The following is a 27,523-nucleotide window of genomic DNA, read 5'->3' as shown; positions in this document are numbered from 1 at the left end:
ATTAAAACCTTCTTTAGAGTCACGCATTTGTTAATCAGGAAAAACTGGGCACATACTCATAATTTTTCATACATTATTGAACTTATTGCTGCGTGTGGTTGTAAGGAAGTTAAGGCGCATGTTTTTGATGTTATTCAAAATTTTTTTAGAGTTAACAATATCTCATTTAAAAATGCTCGCTTTGCTTGTATGGACACAACAAGCGTCAATTCTGGTGTAAAAGGAGGTTTAAAAACTTACATTGAAGATGCTGTGCCACTGTGTTTTTGGATTGGGTGTACAATAGGGTGTCCCAAAATTATACAAAAAAACACTTTTTTTTAAAACTCCTCTTGTACACCCAAAATTCCTTGTCTATACTAAGGCAGAAGACAAATACATGCTAAAAAATTACTCTCAGATCATTTTAAGTGCTTACTGTAAAATTCCAAAATCTCTATTTTTTAGCTTTTCAAAATATCAAAATAAAATAAATAACAGTGTGATTATTTTGTCCACTAATATATATTAATATTATCATATAGAAAGCTTTAAATATTTATAAGTTCTTTTTGAGTTACATTCTTTGTTACTTTTTTTCTCTCCTCTCTTGCAATCAATAGTATATTTTGGCGCTGTTCTTCCTTTTGAGAATATTTAAAAAAGTCGTTTATTAAGCCAATGTTTCTTTCAGCGCAGTCATTAGTTACACTAAGTCCTTTAACAAAAACTTCAAAAACACCATATGATTCAGTTTTTGAAAAGTTGGGATGAGAAGAAACCCAATCTTTAACTTGATTTGTGATTCCAAGGCGTAAAAATATAAGCCAGCTATCAGCAGTAACAAGTTCTGAAAGCTTGCTGTTTGGTAAGATTAAAACTGGATTAGGTTTTTCCATATTTATATTTTTTTGCTCTGGAACTGGAAAAGAAATTAACGAATTCAAAATCTGATACTTAACAGACATTTCCAAGTGAGAATCAACGAGTGAAAACACAACTATTGCTGGAGAAAGATACCACGAATGTTTATGAAAACTTTTAATCAAAGCATTACCAATATCAGCATTAAATTCATCCTTGATAACATATGCGGCTTTAAAAGCATTAAAATCATTAAGTACAGCGTGTTGAGCGCATCTAGATTTAACGTACCATGGAGCATAACAAACAGCAACAATAAAGGCACATGTTTCTATTTCTTTTTTATTTTCATCAGGTAAAAAGCTTATAACAGTGGATGTCATCTCTAGTGAAAGAATATACAAAGCATCCGCCATAAATCTTGCTTTGTGACAAGCTCCAGGTTGATGAATTTTAAATTCTTTAAGCTTATCAGATTCGACGCAAAGATAAAAAGCCAAATATTTTACAAGGTGATTATAGTCATTTCTTGGAAAAATTTTATTCTCTAATGAATACTTTGCATAATCTTTAGCTGCTAGCGCCAAGATGGGAAGCTTGCTACCTATTTCGAGCTTGTTCCAATCAAATATTTTCAGTTCTGGAACTCTTGAATTCACAGATTCATGAGAAGTTTCCCAGTTTCTTTGAAAAGCCAAATACATAGATTTACTTGGACCCTTAGATTTAACTTTAGTGATAGCCTGTATTGCATGATTTATATGAAGTTCATATATGTGGTGACGACACATAAACCAAAATAAACATTTATTAAGAATTCTACTTATTATTATTATAGCTCCGTTTAGTCTACCTGTATTGCTTGATGTAGTATCAGTACAGACTCCAATTATATTATCCGCTATTTCAAAGTACTCTAAAATGTTTTGAATAACAATGGCTTGATTTTTTCCTTTAGTGCTCTCTACAGGTATAATTCCAAGTAGGCGATCGTCTTTTGTAGCAAATTCAGGACTGGTAACAGATATAGCAACCCTTTCCTTCTTAACAGTAATTTTTAACTTTTCCTCTATTTCTTTTACCAACTTACTGTCAAAGTGCAAGATCAAATTCTTTCCTGCCATTTCTTCGTAATAGCTTGATCTGATGGTGGTACCTAAATTAAAAAGAATTTATTTCTCTTTATAACTACTATTGATTGTTTTAATATCAGGGTGTTAGCCAAAATTAAACATTATACCACGTTTTTGCTGTATTGGGAATATTTATTGTTGTTGTTCAGGAAAATATTGGAAATTTTCAAGAAATTGTCCTAAAAAACTCAAAATAAGAATCAAAAATAAAAGTCATTGATTTTTAGGAATTTTGAAACCATTGTGAATTCCCCAATATACACCTTTGGGCTAGCTAACACCCTGAATATAAATATTTTGAATGTAAACAAATCTACCTAAATCTTCAATATACTTAAATCTACTTCTAGCTACTGAGTTTCTAGATATATTTAAGTCATTGACATTTCCGCTTAAAGCTTTAATAACAGCTCCTAGAAACATTGTTTGTGAGCGAATGCTGATTCCGCATCTAACACTAACAGGTGTTGTAGCTAATATAAGATTGTCTCTGTCAAACTCTATTGCAATTTCTGAACAGCCCAACTTAGAGTGTTTTTGACGCTTTAGCTTTGTGTGTGTTGGAAGCTGGGTTTCACCCCTTTCTTGAAAATCTAAATCTATCACTAGAAACTGAAGATTGGTGAGCAGCAGAACCTAAGTAACGAAAAGCAGTAATTACTTTATAAAGCAAATATAAATTTTAATTAAACCATTATTAAGAATAGTTATTTAAAAGTTTTCAATTAAAGTTAAAATTTGAGATATCATTTACCTGATGCCTCAAATTCATCTGAGTTATGAGAGATCACTTCATCCATTTCAAAATCAACTTTTCTATCCAATCCAAAATATTCATTAACTCTACATTTTTCTTCATAAGATCTCATTCTTTCATACCTTTTAATTCTCCTTTCAACTCTTTGCTGCATATCAATGTCATATTTATCACTTATTACACCTCTCCTCATTGTTCTTTGATCTTGAAGAAAAGCCAAATCTTCTATAACTGCATCATTCGATCTTGGCATATCTTTATCTGATTTGATTTTATCTTCTATGTTGTTTTGAGAAATATCAAATAAATTCTCAAGAAATTCTTCGAACTGATTTTTGTGATTTTTTTTGGTAATTGTGTTCCAGGAAAGATAACTTGTATTTCGCATAGAAATGTACAGTTTATTTAGTTTAATAAATTTTTTAACAATTTGTACTTCAGAAATTATATACTTTCCAAAACCAGCATATTTCCATATGTTTACAACTTTTCTAAGGCAACATATCTCCATACTTTCATAACAAAAATCTTTGTCATGGCAAACCATATCCCTACTCCCACTCTTTGTTTTGCAAGAGAAATTTTCATGAGTAGACTTGAACCTTTTACTTTTTTCTGTAATAACATACTGATAATATCGTAGAACTGTTCCATTTGTTGGTAGTTGGTGTATGGGAAAAACAGAAATTGGACTTCTGAGAATGTAAAGTGGTCGACGCGGGTTTAAATTAACATTATAGTTGGATTTTTTTATTTTAGCAGTCTTCTTTCTTTTCGCCATAACATAAATATATTTTAATTTTTTTATAATTAATTTTTATCAATATTTAATTTGTAATAATAAACTACGCAAAATATTCTTTTGTAAAGAGTAACAGTTTGATTCGTTGTTTTTTTATCAGAAAAAAACGATTGGCTTAAGTTTGTTTACCTTATTTAATCAAGATTGCGGCTTTCAAAGTTGGTGTATTCACAAGTCGATATTTTAAATAAGATAAAGTTGGTTTAATCAAAATCAATAATTGCAAAGAAAACAACTAATTGTCAAAAAAGTACAAAAATAATACTCAAATAATTATTGTATTAAAAACATATCAGTATATATATATATATACATATTGTTTTTAAAAGTTCTTAATATTTAGAACAGTGATCAAGAAAAGTGTGATAATACTAAGTTATTGAGTTGCCACCATATCCTACTACAAAGCTACCAATATTTTTTTTAATGATTACAGATGTTTAAACTATAAAAAACTACAGTTATTAGAATTGTTAAAAGAGTAAGTTTTTATTTAGAAGAAGCGGAAATATTTGAGTTTAAAAAAAATCAGTATATTTAATAAAATCCCTTTTTTCAAATTTCTACAGTAAGCACTTGAAGTGATCTTAAAAACCTTTTTTCAATACTAGTGGTCTTCTATAAGTGTATAGACAAAGAATTTGGTGTGTACAACTTTTTTTTTTTTTTTCGTATTTTTGGGACACCCTAGTGTACAAGTCACAAACTTGCGTTATGTTTTAAACATATTTTGAAAGACTTTCCTACTATTATGGAGGTAGATATTTTTTTACTTAACCTATGGAAGTTTTTTAAATACCGCACACTAGCCATGCATTTGTTGCAAGAATGCTTCGAAATCTATGGAGAACTAGAATCCATAGTTCCAGTGTGTCCAAGTGTAACTCGTTGGATTGCACACGATCGAGCTTGTTTAGTTGTGTTCAAAGGTTATAAACCAATTTTACAAGCTTTGTCAACATGTTACACCGAACGAAAAGAAGCAGAAGCACTCGGGCTATTTATACAAGCGAGTTCACAATCTAACATTGCAACAATATTAATGCTCTTAGATGTGTTTGAAGCGATTCGCCAACTTGTGCTAGCACTACAAAGTTCGCAAGTAGGAATTAGTCTCAGCGACATTCCAACTTATGTCAATCAAGCAAATCATAGTTTAAATGATTCAGTTTCGGGTACTCGACGAAAGTATTTCACGGAAAAAAATTTTATTGAAATGAAATCAGCAACTGATGAAATAATTTTTTCGTTACCAGCCACAAGCCGATTAAAAAAAAATAAAAACTTTGACCTAAGTGAGTTTGAGTTAAACATTTTTAGATCTTTTGTAAATAGTTTTAAAAGTGAACTAAAAAACACTTTCGCGCAAATGAAATTTTGGCCATCGCTTTCGATTTTTGACCCAAGACGATTGCCAACTTTCTAGTTACGGTGAAGAAAGCTTAGATCAACTTATAGCTCACTATGGCAAACCAAAAAGCAGTAACAAATTTGGAGCATTACACGTTCAAGTTCCAGATATCTCAGAAACTGAGACAAAAACCGAATTTGAAAGTTTCAAAATTATGTTATTTAATAAACGCCGAGAATGGGAAAACAGTTTCGATATACGTATATCAAAAGAAAAAGATCAAGAGATAGTAAAAAATTAAATTAAGTCAAGAAACAATTTTACGCCTCAAGAGTTATGGAAAGTGATTAATAATGACCCTGTTTTGATAAGTGTTTATGCTAATTGTATGTTTTTGACTAAGTTACTCCTTATATTTCCTTTGAGTGTAGCTTGCGTTGAAAGATTTTCTTCAAATTTAAAAATAGTTAAAAACCGTCTTCGAAATCAGCTAAACCAAAGCACATTAGAAAGCTTGATGATGATTGCAATAGAAGGTCCGAAGGAGTGTTTTGACGACGATTTGTTAGAGTACTTTGTCGACGAGTTAAAACGTAAAAGTCCAAATATGAGAATTATGTTGTAAATTGATAGTTTACCACGTAAATCTCATATTTTGATTTTTTTATTTGAGACTACAGACTATAGGTGAATATTTATTGTTTGTAATTTTTTTCACGAAATATTCACGGTGATTTATTTGTATTCCAACTGTGTTTTTACAATTTTTGTTTGTTGCAATTTAAACTAATCTAAAAGTTCTGTTGTACAAATTTAAATTCTATACTTATAATAAAAAAAAGTAAAGGAATAAGAAAGAATTCTGTATTTATAGCCATACAAGGTTATTGTAATTAATCTAAGAAACTTTTGAAATGATGGAGCTTTTTTTTTTTTTTTTTTACTTGCCAGCCGAGCCGACATCAGCCTAAATTCCCAATCTGATGGAAACGCGGTATAAATTTTATTCCTGGGTAACACTCTGTATGTTTATAATATATTAAATGTGTGAGTTTTTATCCCTTTTTTGGCGCTCGATTATTCTTGTCTTTAAATGGCGAGTAGTTTCGCCAATATAACAGGATTTACAGCCTGCGCATTCAAATTTATAGACAACGAGTGAATTAAAGTCTGTCGGAAAGAGATCTTATGTGGAAAAAATTTTGAAACTTTAAATGAAATAAAAACCAATCATACGGTGACCGATTCACAATATCTTTTAATGATTGTGATTAGTCTTTGTTTGGTTAAATCAGTTATTTTTCCAATATGTGGAAGTTTAAAATATTGATAATTTTGTAGGTTTTCCGAACGCGATGAAATGTTGACATTGTGTTGTTAATATAAGAGCTATGGACTTTCTTAATCAATTAAGACGGATACATGTTGCGTTTGAGAACTTTAAAAAGATCGTTAATATCATGACTAAGACCGAGACTAGTGTTGTTTATTTCATAAGCTCTATCGGTTAAACATTTAACCAGACTAACTTTCTATGATAATGAAGTAAAACTAAAAAACTTTGGGTAGATTACCCAGAAAGTTATATATATATATATATATATATATATATATATATATATATATATATATATAGAGAGAGAGAGAGAGAGAGAGAGAGAGAGAGAGAGAGAGAGAGAGAGAGAGAGAGAGAGAGAGAGGGTAAATTAGGGTAATATGAGCACCTTAAGCGAAAATTGAAATAATTTCAAAAATAATTATGCGGGATCCAAAATTTTTGCGAATAAATAATATTTAGGGATCCCTACTCATGATCAACTTAGATATTTGGGCACCCGAAATTTCCTCTTAAAAAACCAGAGGTTTTAAAAAAGTAGCGAAGTTGCCTGTATTACTAGACCACTTGATAATATAACCACTTTAAATTAGCTTTAAAAATAAAATTAAGTAAGAGATACCAACCTGACAATTATAACTAATTTGTGGAATATAATAATTCTTTATTAAAATAAACTTATTAATGAAAGATCAAACTTTTTTTTTTTTTAGGTTATTTAGGTGCTCCCAGAAGTCTTTATGCTCTTATCATGGAGCACCGTGGAAGAGCATTTAACTAGAAGTTCACGCCTCCTTCCTTACCTATGTCGCTTATTGAAATAGAGCCGGCGTTGAACCTAGGCATTGAGCCGAGTTCTGAATCAGAACTCTAACCACTGCGCCACGGCTGCAGTGGCTTAGTGGTTAGTTTAAATTTTAAGTCACCTTTTATTGCAGCAATAATACTTTGTGTTTACGCAAAAAAAAAATCAATTCGTTATATATACTCAATTTTATATATACAATTATAAATATACAAAAATATATTTTCAAACCTTTAAACAATAAAAATACAAATTTTTTGAAATTAGATAACAGAAAAATATTTAATGTTGTTAAAACATTAAAATTTTTCTTCTTATTCTGCTTTTATTCAAAAACCACTGCAATTTTAGAGTTTAAACTAGGTATTTTTTACTAAAAAACACTGGGTAATTGAGCACAAGCTCATATTACATGAAAAAGCCATCTTTAAATGTCTGCGTGACCAATTGGTTAACCCGCAGAGTTTCTGAAGCAAAAAGTCGTTGTTAAGATCCTACCACTGGAATCTTTTTTAAGCAACTGTGGTGCAGTGATTAGCGTCCTTGCCTCAAAAGCTAGAGATCCATTGTTCAACGCCACTTCTGAGAAAGTTTTATAACACCGGTAAGGAAGGAGGCGTGAACTTCTTTTCAAATGCTCTTCCGCAGTGCTCTGTGGTAAGACCAAAAGTGCTTCTTGGGGCACCTAAATTAAAGAAAGAAAAAAAAAATGAAGTCAAAAATAAACGTTGCATTGCATTGTTTTTCAAACAAAAATGAAACGGAAATATAGTTAACATATTTTTCTTTTTGAAAAAGTAAATCTCTACATTTCGACATCAAAATTTCGCGCCACAGATTTTCTTGGGTGTATTGATAAGATCATAACAAACCAAAAAGTTGAATATCGTCTTAATTAAATGAGAGCCGCTAGTTACTGCATATAAATAAAACTAATTCAAAAAATATAAAGTAACTTGAACTTCACTGCTCACATCTTAGAAATCTTTTGGTATGCTCATATTACCTAGATACTCATATAACCCAAACCTACCCTTTATTAAAAAATATGTCAATTTAGTGTTATTTAATATATTCCATCAAAATTTAGATGAGTTTTGTAACAAGGTATAACCAAAATATAGAAATTTTATTTTACCTTGCCTTCACGAGTATATTTCAAAACGTTGCCAGGAATGATACTGTTTCTAAACCTTTGCACGGAACCCTTTTAAAAAAAAATTTAATTAACCTTTATAATTTAAAATTTTTGTGGTTTATGTTACAAATTGAATTAACATAGAGAGAATCCTGTTAAAGTTTCAACTAATTTAAGAAGTTTTGTGAAAGGCTATGCTTGAAAAGCTGAAAACATTTTTAGTATTTCTAAACTTTTGAACGCTAGTATATGTCGGGAGTTGAATAGATGCAATTTTTGTTTTTTGTTTCAACAATGAAACGCTATTTAAGTATTTCATATATATTTTCTGTTTCTATGATAACGAATTTTGATTTTTAACTGAGAAATTTTACAGCTGCAATTTAAATCTCTCCGGACAAAAGAGCAATTCCATGCTACAACGAAATACATATCAAATCAGGGAAACAAAAATTTACGATATTTTCATTTCAAGAATAAAAAACACTTTACCATAATATTGCAATAAAACTCAAAATATGTGCATAAAAGTGTCGCAGTGTGACATCGTTGTCACGCAACGATGCCCTAATTTTAACAATAACTCAAAAAGTACAAAGTAAAAAATAGTTCAAAATCTGATATTGATTGGTATTTGACTACATAATATATTTTTGAGAAAATGCTAGCGAAAATATATCTGAAAATGCATTTAACAACACATTGTAACCAAGATCTTAAAAAAATTGCAAAATCTAGTCGTCAGAACCTAAAATAAGATCGCAAAGACCTAGTATCCAAAACCTAAAAAAAGATCGCAAAAACCTTGTATCCAAAACCTAGAAGAAGATAGCAAAGACCTCGTTTCCAGAACCTAAAAGAAGATTGCAAAAAACTAATCGTCAGAACCTAAATTTAAACGTATTTAAAAAATATCTATTTTAAAAAATTAATAATTTAGTTTAACAGAATTACAAAGAAGTATATAAAAAAAAACTTATAAGCCAAGTATATAAAAAAAAACTATACAAACATATAAAGTATACAAACATATACAAACATATAAAGTACAGAGAAAAGTGAAAAAAAAAACAATTTAAAGTTTAAACTTTTAATAAGCGTAGACATGTATATAAAATAAATAAAATAGTTTAACTTTAAAATGATTTATTAGTTGTTACTATTTATAATAATTCAATGTTATCTAATAAAGGAGATTTAGTTTTTCACAAGGTGAAAAGTAATAGATCAAAATCGAAACTCGACAATTTTATTCAAAAAATGTGGTGCCCGGTAGACAATACAAAATCGATTAAAAATTCTTAGACAGAAAAAGCTATTTTAAAAAATTAATGTTTATGAAAGTGTATTTATTCCTAGATTTCAGAATAAAAAGATCTTTATCGGCGTACTATGTTGTCGCTCTAATACTAAATAGGTTTATGAATAAAGACGCATTCAATAAATCGAACTGATTTTTTCAGAGAATTAAATTTTTGTCTTTATTTCTATATTTAAAACAAAAACTTTGGTTTTTATAAAATAACAGTTTTATTGTGCTCTTTTCGGTTTATCCGGACTAACTCGGGATTAGTACGGAAAACCACATAAACCCGAATAGTATTTATTTGAAAAATCTAATGCGCGTTTGTTTTATAGAATTTTACAAACTAGATCTTAAATAGGATTTAATAATAAACAATAAGGTTGAATATATTAAAAATTATCTGATCTTTCATTGATTTCTTTTAAAGTTCATCAACGTTATGATGGAAATAGATGTTTTTAAAAAGTTGCAGCATTAAAAAAAGAAAAGAAAAAAGAAGTCTTCATTTTTAAAAAATTTAGCCCAGAGTTCATCAGTATGGTTCTTCATTTTAGTTCATGATTCATGTTTTCTTTTTTACTTCCTAGAATAGGTAATTACTTGTTAAAACTTATTAAATTATTTCTTAAATGTAAAAATAAAAAATAACAAAAAAAACAACAAAATTTTGAAATGATTGTTAATATAAAAAAAAGTTATTAGATTACTTAAGTTACCAAAAAGAAAAAAAAAAAGTAAAAAAAACTAATTAAAACTAATAACAATAACATTTAATAAACATTCTTTTATTTTGCCTTTTTTTTTTTAAATTGTTATCAGAAGAAATTTTTGTTCTTTTAAACTTTATTTTGATTTTACTCCTCTTTTTTTTTGTCTTATCTTTTTTTTTTCTTCTTCCAATGAAGTACTAGAGGTAATAGAGGTACAAATCCGATGTCAAAAAATATACAATTATCTGTATTTCTAGTATTATCTGCAAAGAAAGAGTATTGAAGACTTTCTACGTGCAGCACATTTAACAAGTAAAAACTGCAAATTCAAAGTTTCAAAACATTTTAAATTAAATTTTTTTTTTTTTTTCCAAATGGTTTTCAAATTAAACTTATTAGTATTTCTTGGCAGAACTGAGCAGGTGAGGAACTTGACAGAACTGAGATTAAATTTTTTTTAAGCATACAACAAAATTAAGTGCTTCGCCGTCATTCATTGTGGTATAAATAGTTGACAAACTAGGCTTGACTACAAAAGTACTTTTACCCAGTTTAAATATTCTATAGTAAAAAATTTTCTTTTTTTAAATGTTCAAATTTTTCCGGAATAATATCAGCAGTCTTTTTTTGAAAAAGAACACAGAAGATGGCTGATCGCATCTAGACCATTTGGAATAACATTTTTTTATATTATCACATGTTCACCTTCATCAAAAATGAAAATAATTTTGTCAATTTTTTATATGTTTTCGAAATATTTCTTGATTAATAAAAGCTCTAAAAACTTTTAGAAGAGATGATAGTTAAAGTTTAACTTTATTTGAAATTGGTCAACTAACTTTTTAGTTCGCCTTAAATAAGATTTATTTTAATAAAACACTACATAACTTATAACATAAAAACAGCACACACTAGGGCATTTTACTTTGGAATAGAACAAGAAGTCATACTATTTGGTTACCGTAAACTCATCGTAGGATGGATTTATTTTAAGATAATGTAAAGTTATTGTGAGATTGAATTACTATTGGGAGCATAAAATACTATGATACGATCAAAATAATTATTAATCGGAATTGAAATAGTTTGGAACTAAAAGTTGCTTTCAAATAAGCAGAATTACCATTATCATAAGGACAATACAAAGAATTGGATTGCATTTAATATTTTTTATAGTTTTATTTGGATTTATATATAATTGAAATTTGATATGTTCCTAATATCTAATTTCATATTGTCAATTAGGAACACCCTAATTTGATTTCGCCTTTTCCTAAACTATTTGGTCAGTTTACGTATATTTAACATTGTGCGGATTATGATCTATATATTGTGTTTAATTTTATACCTTAAACAGAACGTCGAGTAAGCATAATATTTGAAGCGTGATAACTGCAGTTAAATTAAATGGTTTTTTATCCCTTTTAAATTATGTATGTACATATTTGTAGTGACTTTCTATGCTTATTGGCGGATCAATGTAACTTTTCCAATATATAAACATAACTCTTCGACGAATTATAAATTAAGTGTATAAAACTCGTGTCAAATAAGGTTACAAGCGATAACAGGAAAGTCAGCTTAAAAAACAGATTAATCAGCTTTTTTTATTATCTTTTATGGTAATTACAACCGCATTCCGTCTCTAAACTTTATTATCCTAAATATTTTTATCTATGAGATAACTATTATTTACTTCCTATAAGCTACCCAGCTAGTACATATACTCTTTACACACATAATTTTGATATTTGTGGGATAAGATGTTCGTAGAAATCCAGCTTTAGTGGAGGTTTTACATCCAATACTAGGCTGATTGGGCTCTAAACAAATCATTGAAACAGATGATCTAAACTCCCAAGGGTTTTAAATTTCCCGAATGTGTTCTTCGCACCAATACAATAAGCACATACATATTTCCCACGGGGTAAATAAACTTAACATGATATTGATAAGCTTAAGATCTGAAGCAAAATGAATAAAGAATGAAGTACTTCCATTTATGCTGTTTGAGAAGGTTGACAATTTGGGTTAAATTGTAGCTGTATTTTTCAATATGTTGGACAATTGCCTGTACAGCAACTTTATTTACGCCCATGTCCTTTTGGTTGGACAATTGCCTGTACAACAACTTTATTTACGCCCAAGTCCTTTTACGCCCAAGTCCTCTTTGGTTCCTAAGTTAATTCTCAAGTTTTTTTGATTGAAAAAGGCTTACAACAAACTTAATTGACCCTCGGAACTCGTTGATATAAACCATCAAAATCGATTAATGGAGAAAAATTTCTCTTCGTTTGCATATGTCATCAACAAGCATCAAAAAGATGTTCAAATGTTGAAGATATACCATCTTCAACATTTGAAGATATACCAACTTCAACATTTGAAGATATACCATCTTCAACATTTGAAGATATACCATCTTCAACATTTGAAGATATACCATCTTCAACATTTGAACTACATCTTTTTGAACCACTGTATGTTGCACCTCTGTATAGTATCTTGTTGAAATGGTTACTGCTGAATGCAATAAAAGTGATACAGGAAATGTGGCATTCTGTTTGCATCAATCTCTTCATTACTTTTAAATACTGATTGACCAACATCATTTCTTATTTCATTCAACATGCATTTAATTACATATTCATTAGCAGATCATGATATAGAATACTGTGTCTAAACTAATCTATTTTAGAGAGAAATAAATTGGAGACTTTCTCGAATGTGCACATGTAATGATGTTCCACATATTAATAATTTAACCTCATCCTGTTTTTTATTCCTAATAATTGTTTTTAGAATCTTTGATGTTACCTTTTCAGATAATTTACGATCTTTTGACATCACAATTTTCTCCATGTTTTTAGCAGTTGATTTTCTATTTAAGTGGTATCTAATACCTCTTTCTATTTATTGTAAAAAATATTATCACAATGAGGCATTAGTATAAAAACGTGAACTTGAAACACTTTCATTTTTCTATGGTAAGATTAGGTCAATGTACTCCCTTAAGTTCATCTCTTTGTTATTTCTAGTATCACTTTCCAGACTACAGATTGAACATTAAAATAATTCAAGCAATACTTCTGCCAAGCATTAAAATAGTAACTCTTACACTTTGCCAGGAATTTTTTTCATTTTAAACATTTTTCTCTTTCTGTAAAAAAAAAAAAGTTGTTTTCACCTTGCATTTAAAAATTAACACTATTTTTACAAAAATAACAGATTTAAAATGAAGGATAAAAAGATAAATACTCTTTTTTGTATATTGCAATCTTGGCCTTCGGACACAGTTTAATGGGAAAAGTGTTCACTTTAACATCAAAACCTTCATCTATATGCTTCTTTACTAGATTTATATAAGAAATTTGAGCTGGATTTTGTAGGGTATACCTTGTTTATTCTTGTTGCAATATCCAAAACAGGTTTTGCCTTTGCATGCCAGGTGATTTCTTTTCCGATTCATTTTTTTTTTATGTTTTATTTGCATTAAATACTTTAAATACACGTTTTAAGCTTTAAATGTAATAAAAAAAAATTCTCAAAAATATACGCGTTTCTGTTATAATTTGAAATCTGTAGTATACTTCAGATTGCCTTTTCTGTTGTATACCACAAAATCTGTAGTATACTACAAAATCTGTAGTATACTACAAAATCTGTAGTATACTACAAAATCTGTAGTATACTATAAAAGATTTTGGAAACAAGCTTTTGGCAAACAGATTTTGGCAACAGATTTTGGCAACTAAAGGCAACAAAGTTACAGAATAGAACGAGTTACTATTAAAAATAAATAAAAAAGCATGAAGGTTTTTTTTTAATATTTTTTTTACAACAATCAATATTATATATTTCAAAAACAAATGTCTCTAGTTTATATAAATGTCTACCACACGTATTTTCAATATCTAAAGAGCGTTAACAATGCTATTTTACGCATTTAAAAAATAACGCCAATCCGTCACAAGACAGGACTAGGGACTTGCTTGTGGTTGTCGTTAAAAATATATATTAATATATTATGATAACACTATGCAGTTATAAGGAAACTCGCAGAAGACTAAGAGAAGTCTTTTCATCGAGAACGTTTAAAATACAAAATAAACTAAAAATTTAAAAAGTAAATTTATAAAACACATAACTTTTTGAGGTCTACTGTTCAGTTTTACTAGTTGATAACTATATTTATTCTTTTATGTGTTTTTTTTCTTTCATTTTTATTTATTTACTTTTATAATTTAAATTGTTCTTATTACATTTTATCATATTAATTGTTCTTTTGCATTTAATACATATCGATAAAATTGGTTTTGTTAATTATGAGATCTTTTAGTTTATTCTTCAGGGCAATAAGATTATTCAATTTTAGTAAATTCTATATTTTGAGGTATTTTGTTGTATAAATAGGGGCCACAGTATACAATTGGAAATCTCTTGAAAAAATTGTTTTTTTATGGGCAATATGAAGTTTCCTTTTCCTCGAGTGATATATCTGTTGGCGTTGGTTTCAAAAAAGTTATTAGTAAAATGAATCTGAGCTTATATTTGAGCATAAATAAAATATTTTGGTAGATGTTAATTTGATAGACACTCAAAGCATTCAAGTTTTTAAGTAAAGGATTGGCACGAGTGAATTTATTTTTATTATAAACCAATCTTGATGTATATAGAGCCTTTATTACTATTACTGGTGTATATAGAGGGTTTAGATTAGATTTATTTGTACTTACCCGGAAAAAATTACCCAGTAAGAACAGAATGTTTTTAAAACCTTTAAAAAACTTATTAAAACGAATATTAACGTTTATAAAGCGTTTTAAAAACGATCTGTGCTTACTGGGTTGCATACGTTAGATAATTTTGTATATAAGAACTCATATCGTCAATAATTATTTCAAGAAAATTAACGGTTTCAGATCTTTCAATGTTTATGTAATCAATTTTTAGTAACAAGATGTATTTTGTTTTTTCTGTATTTAAAGATAAATTATTTACTTTAAACCAAATGTTTAGATTCTCAAGGTCACCGTTCACAGATTCAAAGAGATTTTCAATTGATGCCGATGAATAAAACAAATTTGTGTCATCAGCAAACATTATTGCATCAAGTTTTTTTAGGGATTGTGGAAGATTTTTAATAAAAATAAAGACAAAAGAGGGCCAAGAATGGAACCTTGGGGAACTCCGCATTTTATTTTTAGTAAATTTGAATATTTATTATCGCTCAAAATAACACATTGTTGTCTGTTGCACAGATAACCGATCTAGGCTAGTATTTTTTATTCCGTATTTTTCCAATTTTTTGGTAAGATATCATGATTTGTGTAAAATGCTTTGGATAGGTCTATAAAGGTTCCTAATACAAATTGCTTTTAATTAAAAGAATCACTTATGCTATTAAATAAATCTAAAATTGTATGTTCTAATGAATGCTGTGCTTGAAAGTCAAATTGTTTTTATTTAAGAATTTGTTTTGAATTAAGTATTCATATAATATATTGTAGAATATTCGTTCAAGTATTTTAGAAAAGGTTGGAAGTATTGAGATTGGTCTGCAATTGTTTATTAGAAATGTTTTACCGGTTTCAAAAATAGGTACATATTTAGCTACTTTTAACTTATCTGGTTCAGTTCCAGTTTTAATTAATGATTTTAATATTTTGAAAATAAGTTTGCGTATCTCCAAAAAGACATTAAGAACAATATTACTGCAACTGTCATCTATACTTGTAGACTTGTTTATTTTAAGAGAGTTTATTGCATTTTTGAGTTCATCGATTTTTAGTTCTTTAAATATTAGTTCTTTGTTGACACTAGTTAGATAAGTTTCAAATGAGTTGTTTGCGCAATGGACTTTTGAAACCAGATTTGGGCCTATATTGACAAAAAAAACTGTTAAATTTTTCAAAATTACAAATTTTGTTAATTTGTAATTAGGAATTTCTAAACTTGAATTTAATCTGCATGATTTGTTGACTGAACAAATAATCGCATTCGATAAGAAAATGTTTAGGCTTACCCATGTTGCTATTTATACTTCTTATATTAATCTGTATTACAGTAAAATTACTTTTTAGGGTTTTTAGTTTGCTTTTAAAAGTTTTTATTTCAAAGAAGGATGAACTAAAATTGTTTGCGTTAAAAAAATGCAAAGTAGCTAAATTTCAGAGTGGACTGAAATTTTTAAATTGATCAAATACTATAATGCTATATATCTTTAGAAAGCCTTTCAGTACATTTTAAAAGTGTTTAAAAGGTGAAAAATTAGAAAAATCAAACAAAAGATTCAACGAAAAAAATCTATTGCGATCAAAAAAATTGTCTTTACACGTTAAAATATTTTTGCAGCCACTTGATGTTTTATTCTTTAAAAGTCTCAACATATTCTACAATCAAGAAGTAGATACTTGGCTCCGTAACCATCTAGTTCGTCCTGTAACTGAATTAGAGGTTGGTGAATAATTCTGATAAGATTATGAGAATGCTGCAACTTTCGAAATTGTCAATCAGGGTTCAAAAAATGTGGAATAAATCTATATAATATACATTTAATAAAAATGTGTTTACAGAGGATGTGATGTGGTTTGGTTGCAGTTGCAAGGTTTTGCTGCAAAAAACTTTGTTTACAGAGAAGTATCTTGTTGCAGTTAAGCCTAATTTTATTTAAATAATTTTAATTTAGGATCTTTTTCATCAAATTTATCATTCATTCTTCAAAAACCATTTAAAAGAACCACCTCTAAAGAAACCTTACAACCTCATAGTGTTATATTTGGATCACTAATTGGACTTTTTTTAATTAAAAATATATTAAAAATAAATTTAAAATATAGAACAAACAGGTACAAAAAAATCAAGGTAAACCACGCTAAACAAATTACTGGATCGCTATATAAATATTAGTTAGAAAAGTCTTTAACTTTGAAATATAAGAATATACCCGTAAAAAAAGGAAGAAGAAAAAAAAAAATTCTACACATTAGGATACATGTTTGACTAACCCGGGTGCTGAAGAAGTGATCGATAACCAACCTCATGGTTAGTTATCGATCACTTGGTTGGTTATCAATGTGTCAGCTATAGTGATCCTATTGATCTTTATTTAAAGGATAGTCATAAATGCTTAAGATGGTGGCATGAAACAGGTGCTATCTGTGGTATTTTTTTAAAAAAATTATTTACTTCTGATATTTGTTTGAAAAAATCATGAATGCTTTTAAATCATGAAATTTTTTTATAGTGATGAACTATTTTTGAACTTTCTAAAGAAAAAAACTAAAATAATAATGATTTATTATTATTATTATTATTATTAAAGACAACCTCTTTTGAAGTTGTCTTTCAATTTAGTATTTCAGTTTTGTTCTTTAACTTTTAAAGATTTGTAAATTATTTTTTTATGAACAACTTTTGAATTTACAATCATATGAATACTTATTTAAGCAGAAGAACTCTTGGATAATAAATCTTGAAATTAATCAAGATTTAGTTTGCAATTTTTTCAGGTTTCTTTAACTAAAATTTTAGGCAAGACGCTTGCAACGCCCTACATACGTCAATTGGGTGTAAATAGTTCATCGTAACAAAGTTACTTTACTGGATGCAGAGTTTAGGTTATTTATGAAATTTTAAATTTATCGTTTTTCAATAATCATATCTTAGTTTCTTTAAGTTCGCTGAATCATTTAAATTATCATACTGGGTCGTTAATTTCGTTGTTTTTGAGTATTTTAAAATTTAAGATTTGCATAAACGTTTGAAAGTTGGAAACATATTTTTACAATACAATTACTAATAGCCCAAAAAGAGCTTTTAAGAATACTTTAAATAAAAAAAGCAATTGTTGTATTCAAAATTTTGGTGGACACCTGAGCTAAGTTGCAGTAAAGTTACTCTTTTAATTAATTTAAAAAAAATGGAGAATACTGGATGCATAAAAGGTTTAACATTTAATGTTACCTAATATCTCGAAAAAACTTTCGCAAAGCCAAGTTAGCTCTAAATTTGCAAGCAGTATATTAAAATCGAAAAGCAAAAAAATAGTGAACCAAAAAACTTTTAAAATGCTTGCAGATGTTTAAACAAAGATATTTATATTACTTACCATACAAAAACAAGTTTTATATTGCTTACCATAAATAATAAAAAAGACAAAAAAAATCCATCGCTTTAGAATTCGCAAAACATTTTGAAATACGCAAAGTTTTATACTTAAAATAGCTAATAGAATTGTTCTAATTACTTCATTAATTATGGATGGATACCAAAATCAATGTCGACATCAGTTATTGCACCCCTTGTTAAATTGTACAAAAAGTATTTAGCTAACCCAAACAACTATTGCGGTATTAGCATTATACCTATTTTTACAAAAGTTCTTAAATACCAAATCTTAATTATATGCCCGTTAATAGAAATTTCACTCACCCCCTATTCACTAGTGTACTTATGCTCCTAAGACGCAGAAAAGGCATTTGATAGCTGTAACTGGAATATTTTATTTGAAAAATTATAATTTGAGAAAAAGTTACCTCTCAGTATAGTTAACACTACCTCTTCGTTGTACAACAGTAGAAGTGCTATAGTTTCGTATCAAGGTTGCAAGTCATGTTCTTTTCGTCTAAAGAAAGGAGTAAGATAAGGTTCAATTCTTACACCTTACCTCAATAACATCTACACTGAAAGCCTTCTCAAAAACAATTAAAAATCAAGTTATTGTCGGCACGTCTATATATAGTAAATTTACTGGTGTGATAGCATATGCGAATTATATACTTTTAAGCTCTACCCTTTCTGGTCTTAAAAAGCCTATAAAAACGTGCTGTGTTCACAGTGCGCAGTTCGAGCATTCCATTATAATAGGTGGCCAAAAATATAATTGTTGTATTTAAGTGGATATTAGGCCTTAATTGAGTAAAATATAGATTTAAGATCATATTTTTTATTTTTTTTGTTTAACCAACTTAAAGACGCAAAAAGGAAGGGGGGTGGGATGCACATAGCTCTGGGGGCACCAGTTGGATTATTTATATGTAACACTTTCGGGTATTGGTCAAAGAATGGACAATTTAACAATGATCAAAACTTATTATGTTCATGCTTATGTCAAAATATAATATTTTGCAAAAAGTTGCGGTGATTATGGTCCGGGATCAAAAGTACACCAAAAAGTTAGTCCTCCTAACCCCCAAATTTAAAAGCAATGAGTCCAAAAAAGGACTGCTGCTATCTTATACTAAACCTAAATTCATTTACAAATTTTAAATTTCATCGAATAATCTTTTATGCCCTGAAAGTTATGATCATGTAAAGTTTACAACCTTTCATTTTAGGGAGAGTGAAAACTTTATTATAGTTACGACAGTTATTTTTTTCAACTTATACAATTTATTAAAATGAGAATTAAAGTCTGTCATTTTTTCAACTTTAACAGATTATTAAATGAAGATTAAGTTCTGTCGTTTTAAGTTCTGTCGTTTTAATTCTCAACCAATAATAAATAAGAATAAAACAAGTAATAAAAAAAAACTAATAAACAAATTTTGGGGATATTCTTGTTTCCAAACTCCAATGATTTGAACCGAATCACTGTAATTTTTTGAATATTTTATTTAATATTATTTTATACATTTAATAAATTTATATAGTAGGCAAACAAATATAAAGTTATACATTATACAGATTATACAGTTTATAACTTTATTCTTCTACATCTATTACTAATCCTAGATTTTCGTCAACACTGTCAATATTTAAATATAATTCATCTTAGTAATTAATTTCATCTGATTCCATATTAGATGAATTTTCTCTATCACTGCTATAAACTGCTAACTTTTAACTTTTTCTGGTAGGCACAATATTTTCTTATTTTTCAATCTTTTAGTTATTGAGATTGAAGTAATTAGGGAATCAGAAGTATACCTCGAATGAAAATGTCAAATAAGTTCGTTCTCTACTTTTTTTCCTCGCATGATGTTCACAATCAAATTTATAATTTCTGTGTAGAAATTCAGCTTCTTCCTCTCCCATTAAACCAGGTAGAACTGGTAAATTCATAACAATTTTCCCAGCATGCGCTAATAATTTGTGAACGGAAGCTGGGATCTTGAACCAACTATATGTCTCTAACAACAACTTATATGTATGATTGCAGTATTTATCAATTTTTTCCGGATTAATTGGGTCTTCAATTGCAAATTGCAATTTGTAATCGATTGCAATTAGAATTTCATGTAATCTGATAATAATTTCTTCATTAATTTCTAAAATTTTTCTGAGTAACTGAGAGTCAGAAAAACTTCGTCGGCATGTATTTCCGGTATTACTAGTTCTTGATCCGCTAGCTCTTAGTTCATCAACTCTGAAACCCAATTCTTCAAACATCCTGTCATAAATAACTTTTTTTCTTTTAAAGCCTTTTTTACTTTCCAAATTTTTATTTCAATTCTATATAAAATATGTAAAATAAATTTAAAAAACCTAATCCAAGGATGTAGTGGTGAAATGCTATAGCACAATGCCTGCCCATCTGTAACAAATCCTTTTTTAAATATTTGTAAATCGCTTATCATGTTAAGTATGGCGTGATAAATCAAACAGCTTGTGTTGAAAAAGTGTCCGTAATTTAAAGACTTTCCCATCAATCATTAAATTGACAAAACTATAGGTAATAAAAACATACTTATGTCCTGGAACTTATGTCCTGGTAAACTTTAACAGGATATAAAATAAAAATTTCATTTTCAATTTCCTTAATTTTTAATACCACACCTTTATTTTCCTTTATATACTCCAACTTAATTGGTCTACAGAATCTAATACTCTGAGACATTATGTTATTCCACAAAATATTTTTTGAATCTGATTGTACATATAGTCGAAGAGGTGCTGTTGCTGTGACCAATAAATCTGAATCTTACCTGGTGATTCAACCAAATCAATTTGTTCAAAAACTGAATTAACCCAAACCTGATTTCTACTATCAAATGTTTCTTTTTTCCGATATGATGCATGCCATAGTGCAAAATATTTTGCAAGAGTTAGTTTTAATCTCTTTCTTAATAAATTTATTCTTCTTTGACTTGAATCCTAGCAAAAATGTATTCAAACCCACTATTTACATTATTAAAAGTATTTTTCAAAACCTGAAAGCATTGCACAATTTGTCTTAAATTAATTTCCTCCATTATCTTAGTTCACAACAATAAACTTACAAAGTAAAAAGAAACTTTTTAACAGGATTTAGATTGTGGTTATTGAATCGATTAGTGGGACATCAAATAAGCACTTTAGAATTATTTTTTCTTAGATTAATTATGCATTTTAAAACCATAAATACATGAAATTAAAATAATTTTTTTTTTTTTAAGAACGACACAAATTTACTTTAGTCTTTTATGTCTTAGGTTTTGTTTACTTTTAGTTTTGAATTTTATTTTCATTCGAAGAAGTTAATTAATTGTTTAAAAAAACATCAATTTTTCAAAACTATTTAGCACTCAAGATCGCGGATGATCGCAGCCACGCTTCTTGGGGTAGTTAGTAGACACTATAAACTAAAAAATATCAAAATATGGAAAAAGTACAAATTAGAACAATTTTTTAGTTCTTCATCAAAGTTAAAATTTAGTACTTCTGTGATGAAGTTTTTACTTTCAAAGCTAAAATCGTAGTACCAACTTTCTCAGGAAATTTTTTATTTTCATTTTTAACAGTCTATATTATAATCTTTCCAATGATGTATATATTTCAATTTTTCAATGATCTATATAATAAAAAAAAATTACTAAAACCCATCTTGAGAATTTTTATCAAAAGTTCTATGAAAACCTAACTTCACGAACCCGCTACCATTGAGCTTTTCACATTTAGAATTTCATAAATTAGAAAATTCTTATTGAGGATGTTAGTAACAAAACCCACTCAGACCAATATCAGACATAATGTTTGATATCGGTCAGTTCATCACTCAGTTGTTCAAATGTGGATAAGGAAATCTCAAACTTTAGAGTTGAGACTTCCTTATCCACATCAAATAAAATAAACAAAACTTGTTTTTTCGTCTTCTTAAGAATAAATCAACTGCAGAAATAATTTTTTGACAACTGAATAACCCTTTATTTCAACATTTTTTTACAATACTCTTTTACCGATATTCAAAAACAATGCCGTGGTCTGACGTTAAATTTTAATAATTTAATACAAAACAAAAATAAGATGAAAATAGCACATTCCAAGAAAAAAATTCCCCCAGAAATTGAAAAAAATTTAAAATTTGCGGTAGAGCAGGAATGCAAAAGACCAAAGCAACATTTTAAAATAAATTCTTGAATTAAGAATTAATAAGAGAAAATCACTGAAAAGAACTTTTTACTTTATGTAAATATTTTTACATTGGGCGTTAATAAATTTAAATAATAATAATCAATCAAACACACGTCACAAAATAAAAGTGAAATTAACTAAAATAAAATCTAAATAACTTTTTAAACAATAAACATGTAGTATATAAAACAAAGTTAAATTTTGCTATAGGTCCCAGGTGTCATGACGTTAAAGCTTTTATTTTTTATGTACTAAAGAAAATCGTGTAAAAATGAACAAAGTATGTTAATAAGCACTAAAAGTTTATTATTTAAATTATATTAATTTTGTAAATCTAATATTTTATTAATATTCCCAACGCAATATTTTTATACAACTATTTAAAATATATACTTTTTTAAATTATATAACAACAGCTTTTGTTTTTAATTTGTATTTATACTATATATTATAATACTATATCATCTCAAATAAATTTATGGTTGAATTAAACATAAAATATAAACTTTTTGCTTAATATATATTAAGATTTGGCTATGTATTTTACTCATCTATTGTGATTAGCGTCATCATGTATAATGAAAAATTCGTTTAAAAATAATCTTTAAAACTGACCCCCTCAGTAAATTAGCCCTAATATATATATACATTTATATGTATATGTATATGTATATATGTATATGTATATATATATATATATATATAAATATATATATATATATATATATATATATATATATATATATATTATAATAGTTTTTACTTTATTGTATTTACATTCCATTTTTTTTCAAATTAGAAACTGTTAGTGAAAATAAAAACACAAAAGATCAAACTTTATATGGTGCGGTCATACATATCAGCAATTATTGCTAATATGTATGATACGATAAGTATTAGAGACATAATCAAATTATATTTTCAAATAAAATTTGAATTTTAACAAGATTTATAAATAGGCTGGGTCAAAATTTATGAGGACTAGGCCATCAAAGTAAATCTATCATGTAAATCTACTATTTGTTTTGATTTATAAACAATGTTTTATCATTAAATAGGTACACGTTTTTTTTCTCCAGTTCACACGCGATTCAATATACACTTGAAACCTTTTATTAAAAAAGTTGAACAACAAGATTTCAGAAAAACAATTTTTTCAAGCTCGTGCTGTTGAGATTAAAAGTTACATAGGGCGCCCAAAAGAAATTTGTCCTAGCTCTTTTCTAAAAAAGAAACATTTCGGTAGTTTATACCGTGCATTCTATTGGTTTAATTTTTATTTATAAATTTAAGAACACGACGCTTTCCGTTCCTAACGTCTGTGTCATTGAAAACGTTAATCTTTGGTTTAAAAAAGAAACAGTTGTCGACCATTCGTCAGTTTATCGGCTCAAATATAATCCAATTAAAGCTTTTTCAAAAGTATAAACAGGGAAGAATTAAAATTGTGGGAGAATTACACGTCGCACGATTTAAATTTAAATAAAAAATACATTCATAAATATAAAATGCTTAATTCAACAAGACAAGTTTCACAGATTGATAACTCGTATGCTATTCTTCTTTTTCTTCTTCAATGTTTTTCTTCCTACTTTTGCTTCATTTCTCACATGAAACTTTTTAACAATTAAACAGTAATTAATTAAAACGTAGAATACAGTGAATGCAATGCCTTTATAGGAAATTTGGTCTAACATAGGTTATAAGAAATACATGAGTATGTATTCTAAAAAATTGTTACGCCGTAAAAACACTTTTGGGAAAATTAATTTTTTGGGTAAATTAAAACGAGTTTATAATATCTTATTTATTTGTATAAAATAAATAAGATATTATAAAAAAATTTACAAAACTATAATTTTTAACAGTTTGTAAAAATTTACTCAACATTCAATAAACGTATTTTCAACGGCCGTTAAAGAGCCTACAGATCACCATAAAATGATCAAGATTATAATGGTCATACATGGTACATAAATCATTACAATATTGCCTACTGATTAAGTTGAAAATAAAACAAATAGCTGTTTTAGTTGCAACTTTATGTTTTTATAAAAAATCAGTGTTTGGCGGTCCAAAATTTTTTTTCTTTTGATATGATGAGGGGAGGGGAGTATGCGGCATTAACCATTAATTCAACATTATATTTAATAACTATATACGTACTTGTGATATGACATATTTACATCAGTGGGATTAAAATATTTTTGATTATTTTGCTTTTGGCAAGCGGGAGCTTGGTGTTTAAGGAGGGACTTTGCTTATTTATAGTAAAGAAACGTAATATGTAACATTCACTTTTATTGAAAATATAAATTTGATAAATTTGTTGAAAAACGTCATACAAAAAGCATAACGACGGTACGACGTTACTAATATAATAAAATCTTTTAAATATTTTTGAAGTCTATGTGTAAAAGAAAAAAAAAAGAAAAAAAAAATGTTATGATTGTTTAAGAACGACAATTATTTAAGAAATTTAATGATGACTATCTATTTTACACTAAAATGTAATTTTGAAAATACTACGTTGTAGCAACGTTGTTATACTAATATGTGTTATATCATCATAATTACATTATCATATCTTATTTTTTTAGCACAAAAAGAATAAATGGATAATAATATGACATAAATAGCAGGTTCAAAAAAATTTCACTAAAAGCGGAAGGTAGTATATAAATACGAGGTTTTACCTTTATTAATTTGTTTTTATTTATCGACATAAGCTTTTCTTAATAACTATATTTGTGAATATTTTTAGAGAGTACGAGAAGCAAAGTACAGTAAATAATTTATTAAAGTCTGTTCTCAATAAATAAGGAAAGTCCAGAAGACAAGGTACGGAGTCCGCCATTATTATTTATTTTACATTATTTATTAATACTTATTTTATATTCTCTTATATTATTTACACTATCTATTAACATCATAAATTTTTTTCTACAAAAACGTTAAAATAATAGAGAAAAATAAATAAAAACGGCAAAAAATATTTAAAAGCATTTGTAATTATTTATTAGATGCATTCCAAAATGAACTTCTTAAAAGTTCAAGATGTCAACTTTAACGGCATACGTTTCTTTAACCTTTGAAACGTTAAAAGTTTGATTTAACAAACAAAGTTCAGTTTATCAAATTGCAAAAAAAATTTTCTTCTTTTTATTTATTAATGTTTTTATTGTCTGTTTATTTAGAATCATCCAAGTGATCAATAAAAATAAATAGTTAAAAAAAAACAACCACAGCAATCGGTTTTGAAATCTAAAAACAGAAGATACCTCCACAAAATAAAAACACGCAAAAAATTATTCAACAAAAATTTTCGTTGATACCAGTACTAGAGGATTGAATTACTCTCGTTATAAATATTGGAAGATTTAAAAGGCAATATAAGTAATAAAATAACACTTTAAAAGTTCAAAAGACAAGTAAAATCAGAAAGTAAAAAACAGAACAAGAAAATGTTAAACATTTCGGCAAATTCTAAAAGTCAAGAGCAAACGTCACCTGCATTCTTCTTGGTGTTTTTATCGATTGAAGCATTAATAATCATGTTTGGAAATTTTTTACTGTGCTGTTTATTTATTCGGGAGAGGAAACTTAGAACCCAACAAAACTATTTTGTAATATCGCTTAGTATATGTGACTTGTTTATTGGTACCGTTGTTCCTCCTTGCGAATATTGTGCATATACTCGATTATTTGGAAAAGAATCAGAAACATGTTCTTATATTTGTGGGAGCATGAGTGGGTTTATTATGATTAGCTCCGTTATGAATTTAAGCTTGATTGCTGCAGATAAATATTTCTCCATAAAAAAACCCTTTTTCTACAAACAGTACTTAACAAAAAGCAAAACGCTTGTAATTATCTTCTGCGGTTGGATCATTACACTCGGTGTAACGCTTGTACCTTTCGCTTGGATATTGAACTTTATTCCTACACCAGAATCAGATATTAATAAAACTTACACTGTAGTTGTTTTTTCTGTTGTCATAATTATTGGTGGTATAATTTTTTATTTTTATTTCAAAATAGTGCAGATGGTAAGACAAAAACTTAAAGAGTCTCAGGAAAAAGCAAAAAATCCGGCCGGAATCAAAGTTTGTATAATTGTTGCAATCACATTTTTTGTGTGTTGGATTCCAACCTTTATTCTTGAACTTCTTTTGCAAAACAATGCGAAAGTAATTCCTGAAGCGTCGTATGCATCGTATAGCATTTTACTGTTAAATCCATGTTTAGATCCTTTAATGTATGCTTATTACCGAAAAGACTTTAGAAAAGTACTTCGTGATTGGCTTAAACCAAAACGCAAAACTAAAAAATATGGCGAATACCCCACAATTAAAAAGTTATCCATATATTCAAAAAATCAACTTACATCCTCTTATGAAACAGAATCAAATGTTAATGAAACATCAATTTGAGCAAAATAAAACATCAATTAGATAATGCGACAATATTTAAAGCAATTTCTTACACTTACTAATTGTTTTATGTTTTAAAATTTTAATTATTTTATTGTTAAAATGATTTGTATTAAAATTAGTTGTACAGCTCTAGTTTTATAAAATTTTTGAAAAATATTTCAAAATTTAAAAAATTATCTTTCTTAAACCAACTTAAGTTCATAAAAGTATTTTTCTAAACATTTATACTACAGTTTGCAGTTTGTAAGTCATGCTTGCAAATAGTCGTGTGTAATTATTCCCCGTTCATACTGACGATAAAATACGTTTTATTTTGAAAACGTTTTAAATTGTAGTTCTAAAAAGCTGCATAAAACTACTATAAAACAATGTTACGATTCCTTAGTTCACGCCAAAAATTTTACTCAAATTTCAGATAAGACAATTGACATCATTTACTATTCTAGAAAATCCTTACTTTTTACAAGAAATAATGTGTGGGTTAAAAATTAGGAGATTACGATTTTGACATTACAATGGAAAGCTTTGACGGAGCTGAGTTATATGAGCTGGTAGGCTTTTTTATTTTATTTA

The 27,523-nt window shown here is 27.8% G+C and overlaps 2 protein-coding genes across 2 annotated transcripts; one reads left to right on the top strand and one right to left on the bottom strand.

Annotated features, from left to right (window-relative positions):
• Nucleotides 1–380: 380 nt before the first annotated feature.
• Nucleotides 381–3,545, bottom strand: LOC136090790 (uncharacterized). The gene is made up of 2 exons (XM_065817734.1): nucleotides 2,731–3,545; nucleotides 381–2,612 (listed from the first exon to the last, which is right to left on the bottom strand). The coding sequence occupies exon 2, from the start codon at nucleotides 1,965–1,967 to the stop codon at nucleotides 531–533; it is 1,437 nt and encodes a 478-aa protein (XP_065673806.1). The 5' UTR covers nucleotides 1,968–2,612; nucleotides 2,731–3,545; the 3' UTR covers nucleotides 381–530.
• Nucleotides 3,546–9,884: 6,339 nt separating this feature from the next.
• LOC105850880 (D(2) dopamine receptor A) lies at nucleotides 9,885–27,123 on the top strand. The gene is made up of 4 exons (XM_065817400.1): nucleotides 9,885–10,063; nucleotides 25,115–25,185; nucleotides 25,279–25,355; nucleotides 25,712–27,123. Exon 4 carries the CDS (start codon nucleotides 25,979–25,981, stop codon nucleotides 26,945–26,947), a length of 969 nt encoding a protein of 322 aa, XP_065673472.1. The 5' UTR covers nucleotides 9,885–10,063; nucleotides 25,115–25,185; nucleotides 25,279–25,355; nucleotides 25,712–25,978; the 3' UTR covers nucleotides 26,948–27,123.
• The last annotated feature ends 400 nt before the right edge of the window (nucleotides 27,124–27,523 follow it).

Source organism: Hydra vulgaris, chromosome 14 (assembly GCF_038396675.1).
Source record: "Hydra vulgaris chromosome 14, alternate assembly HydraT2T_AEP".
Lineage (NCBI taxonomy): Eukaryota > Metazoa > Cnidaria > Hydrozoa > Anthoathecata > Hydridae > Hydra > Hydra vulgaris.
Note: the sequence above shows the minus strand (reverse complement) of the source record. Positions and strands in the feature narration are given on the sequence as shown.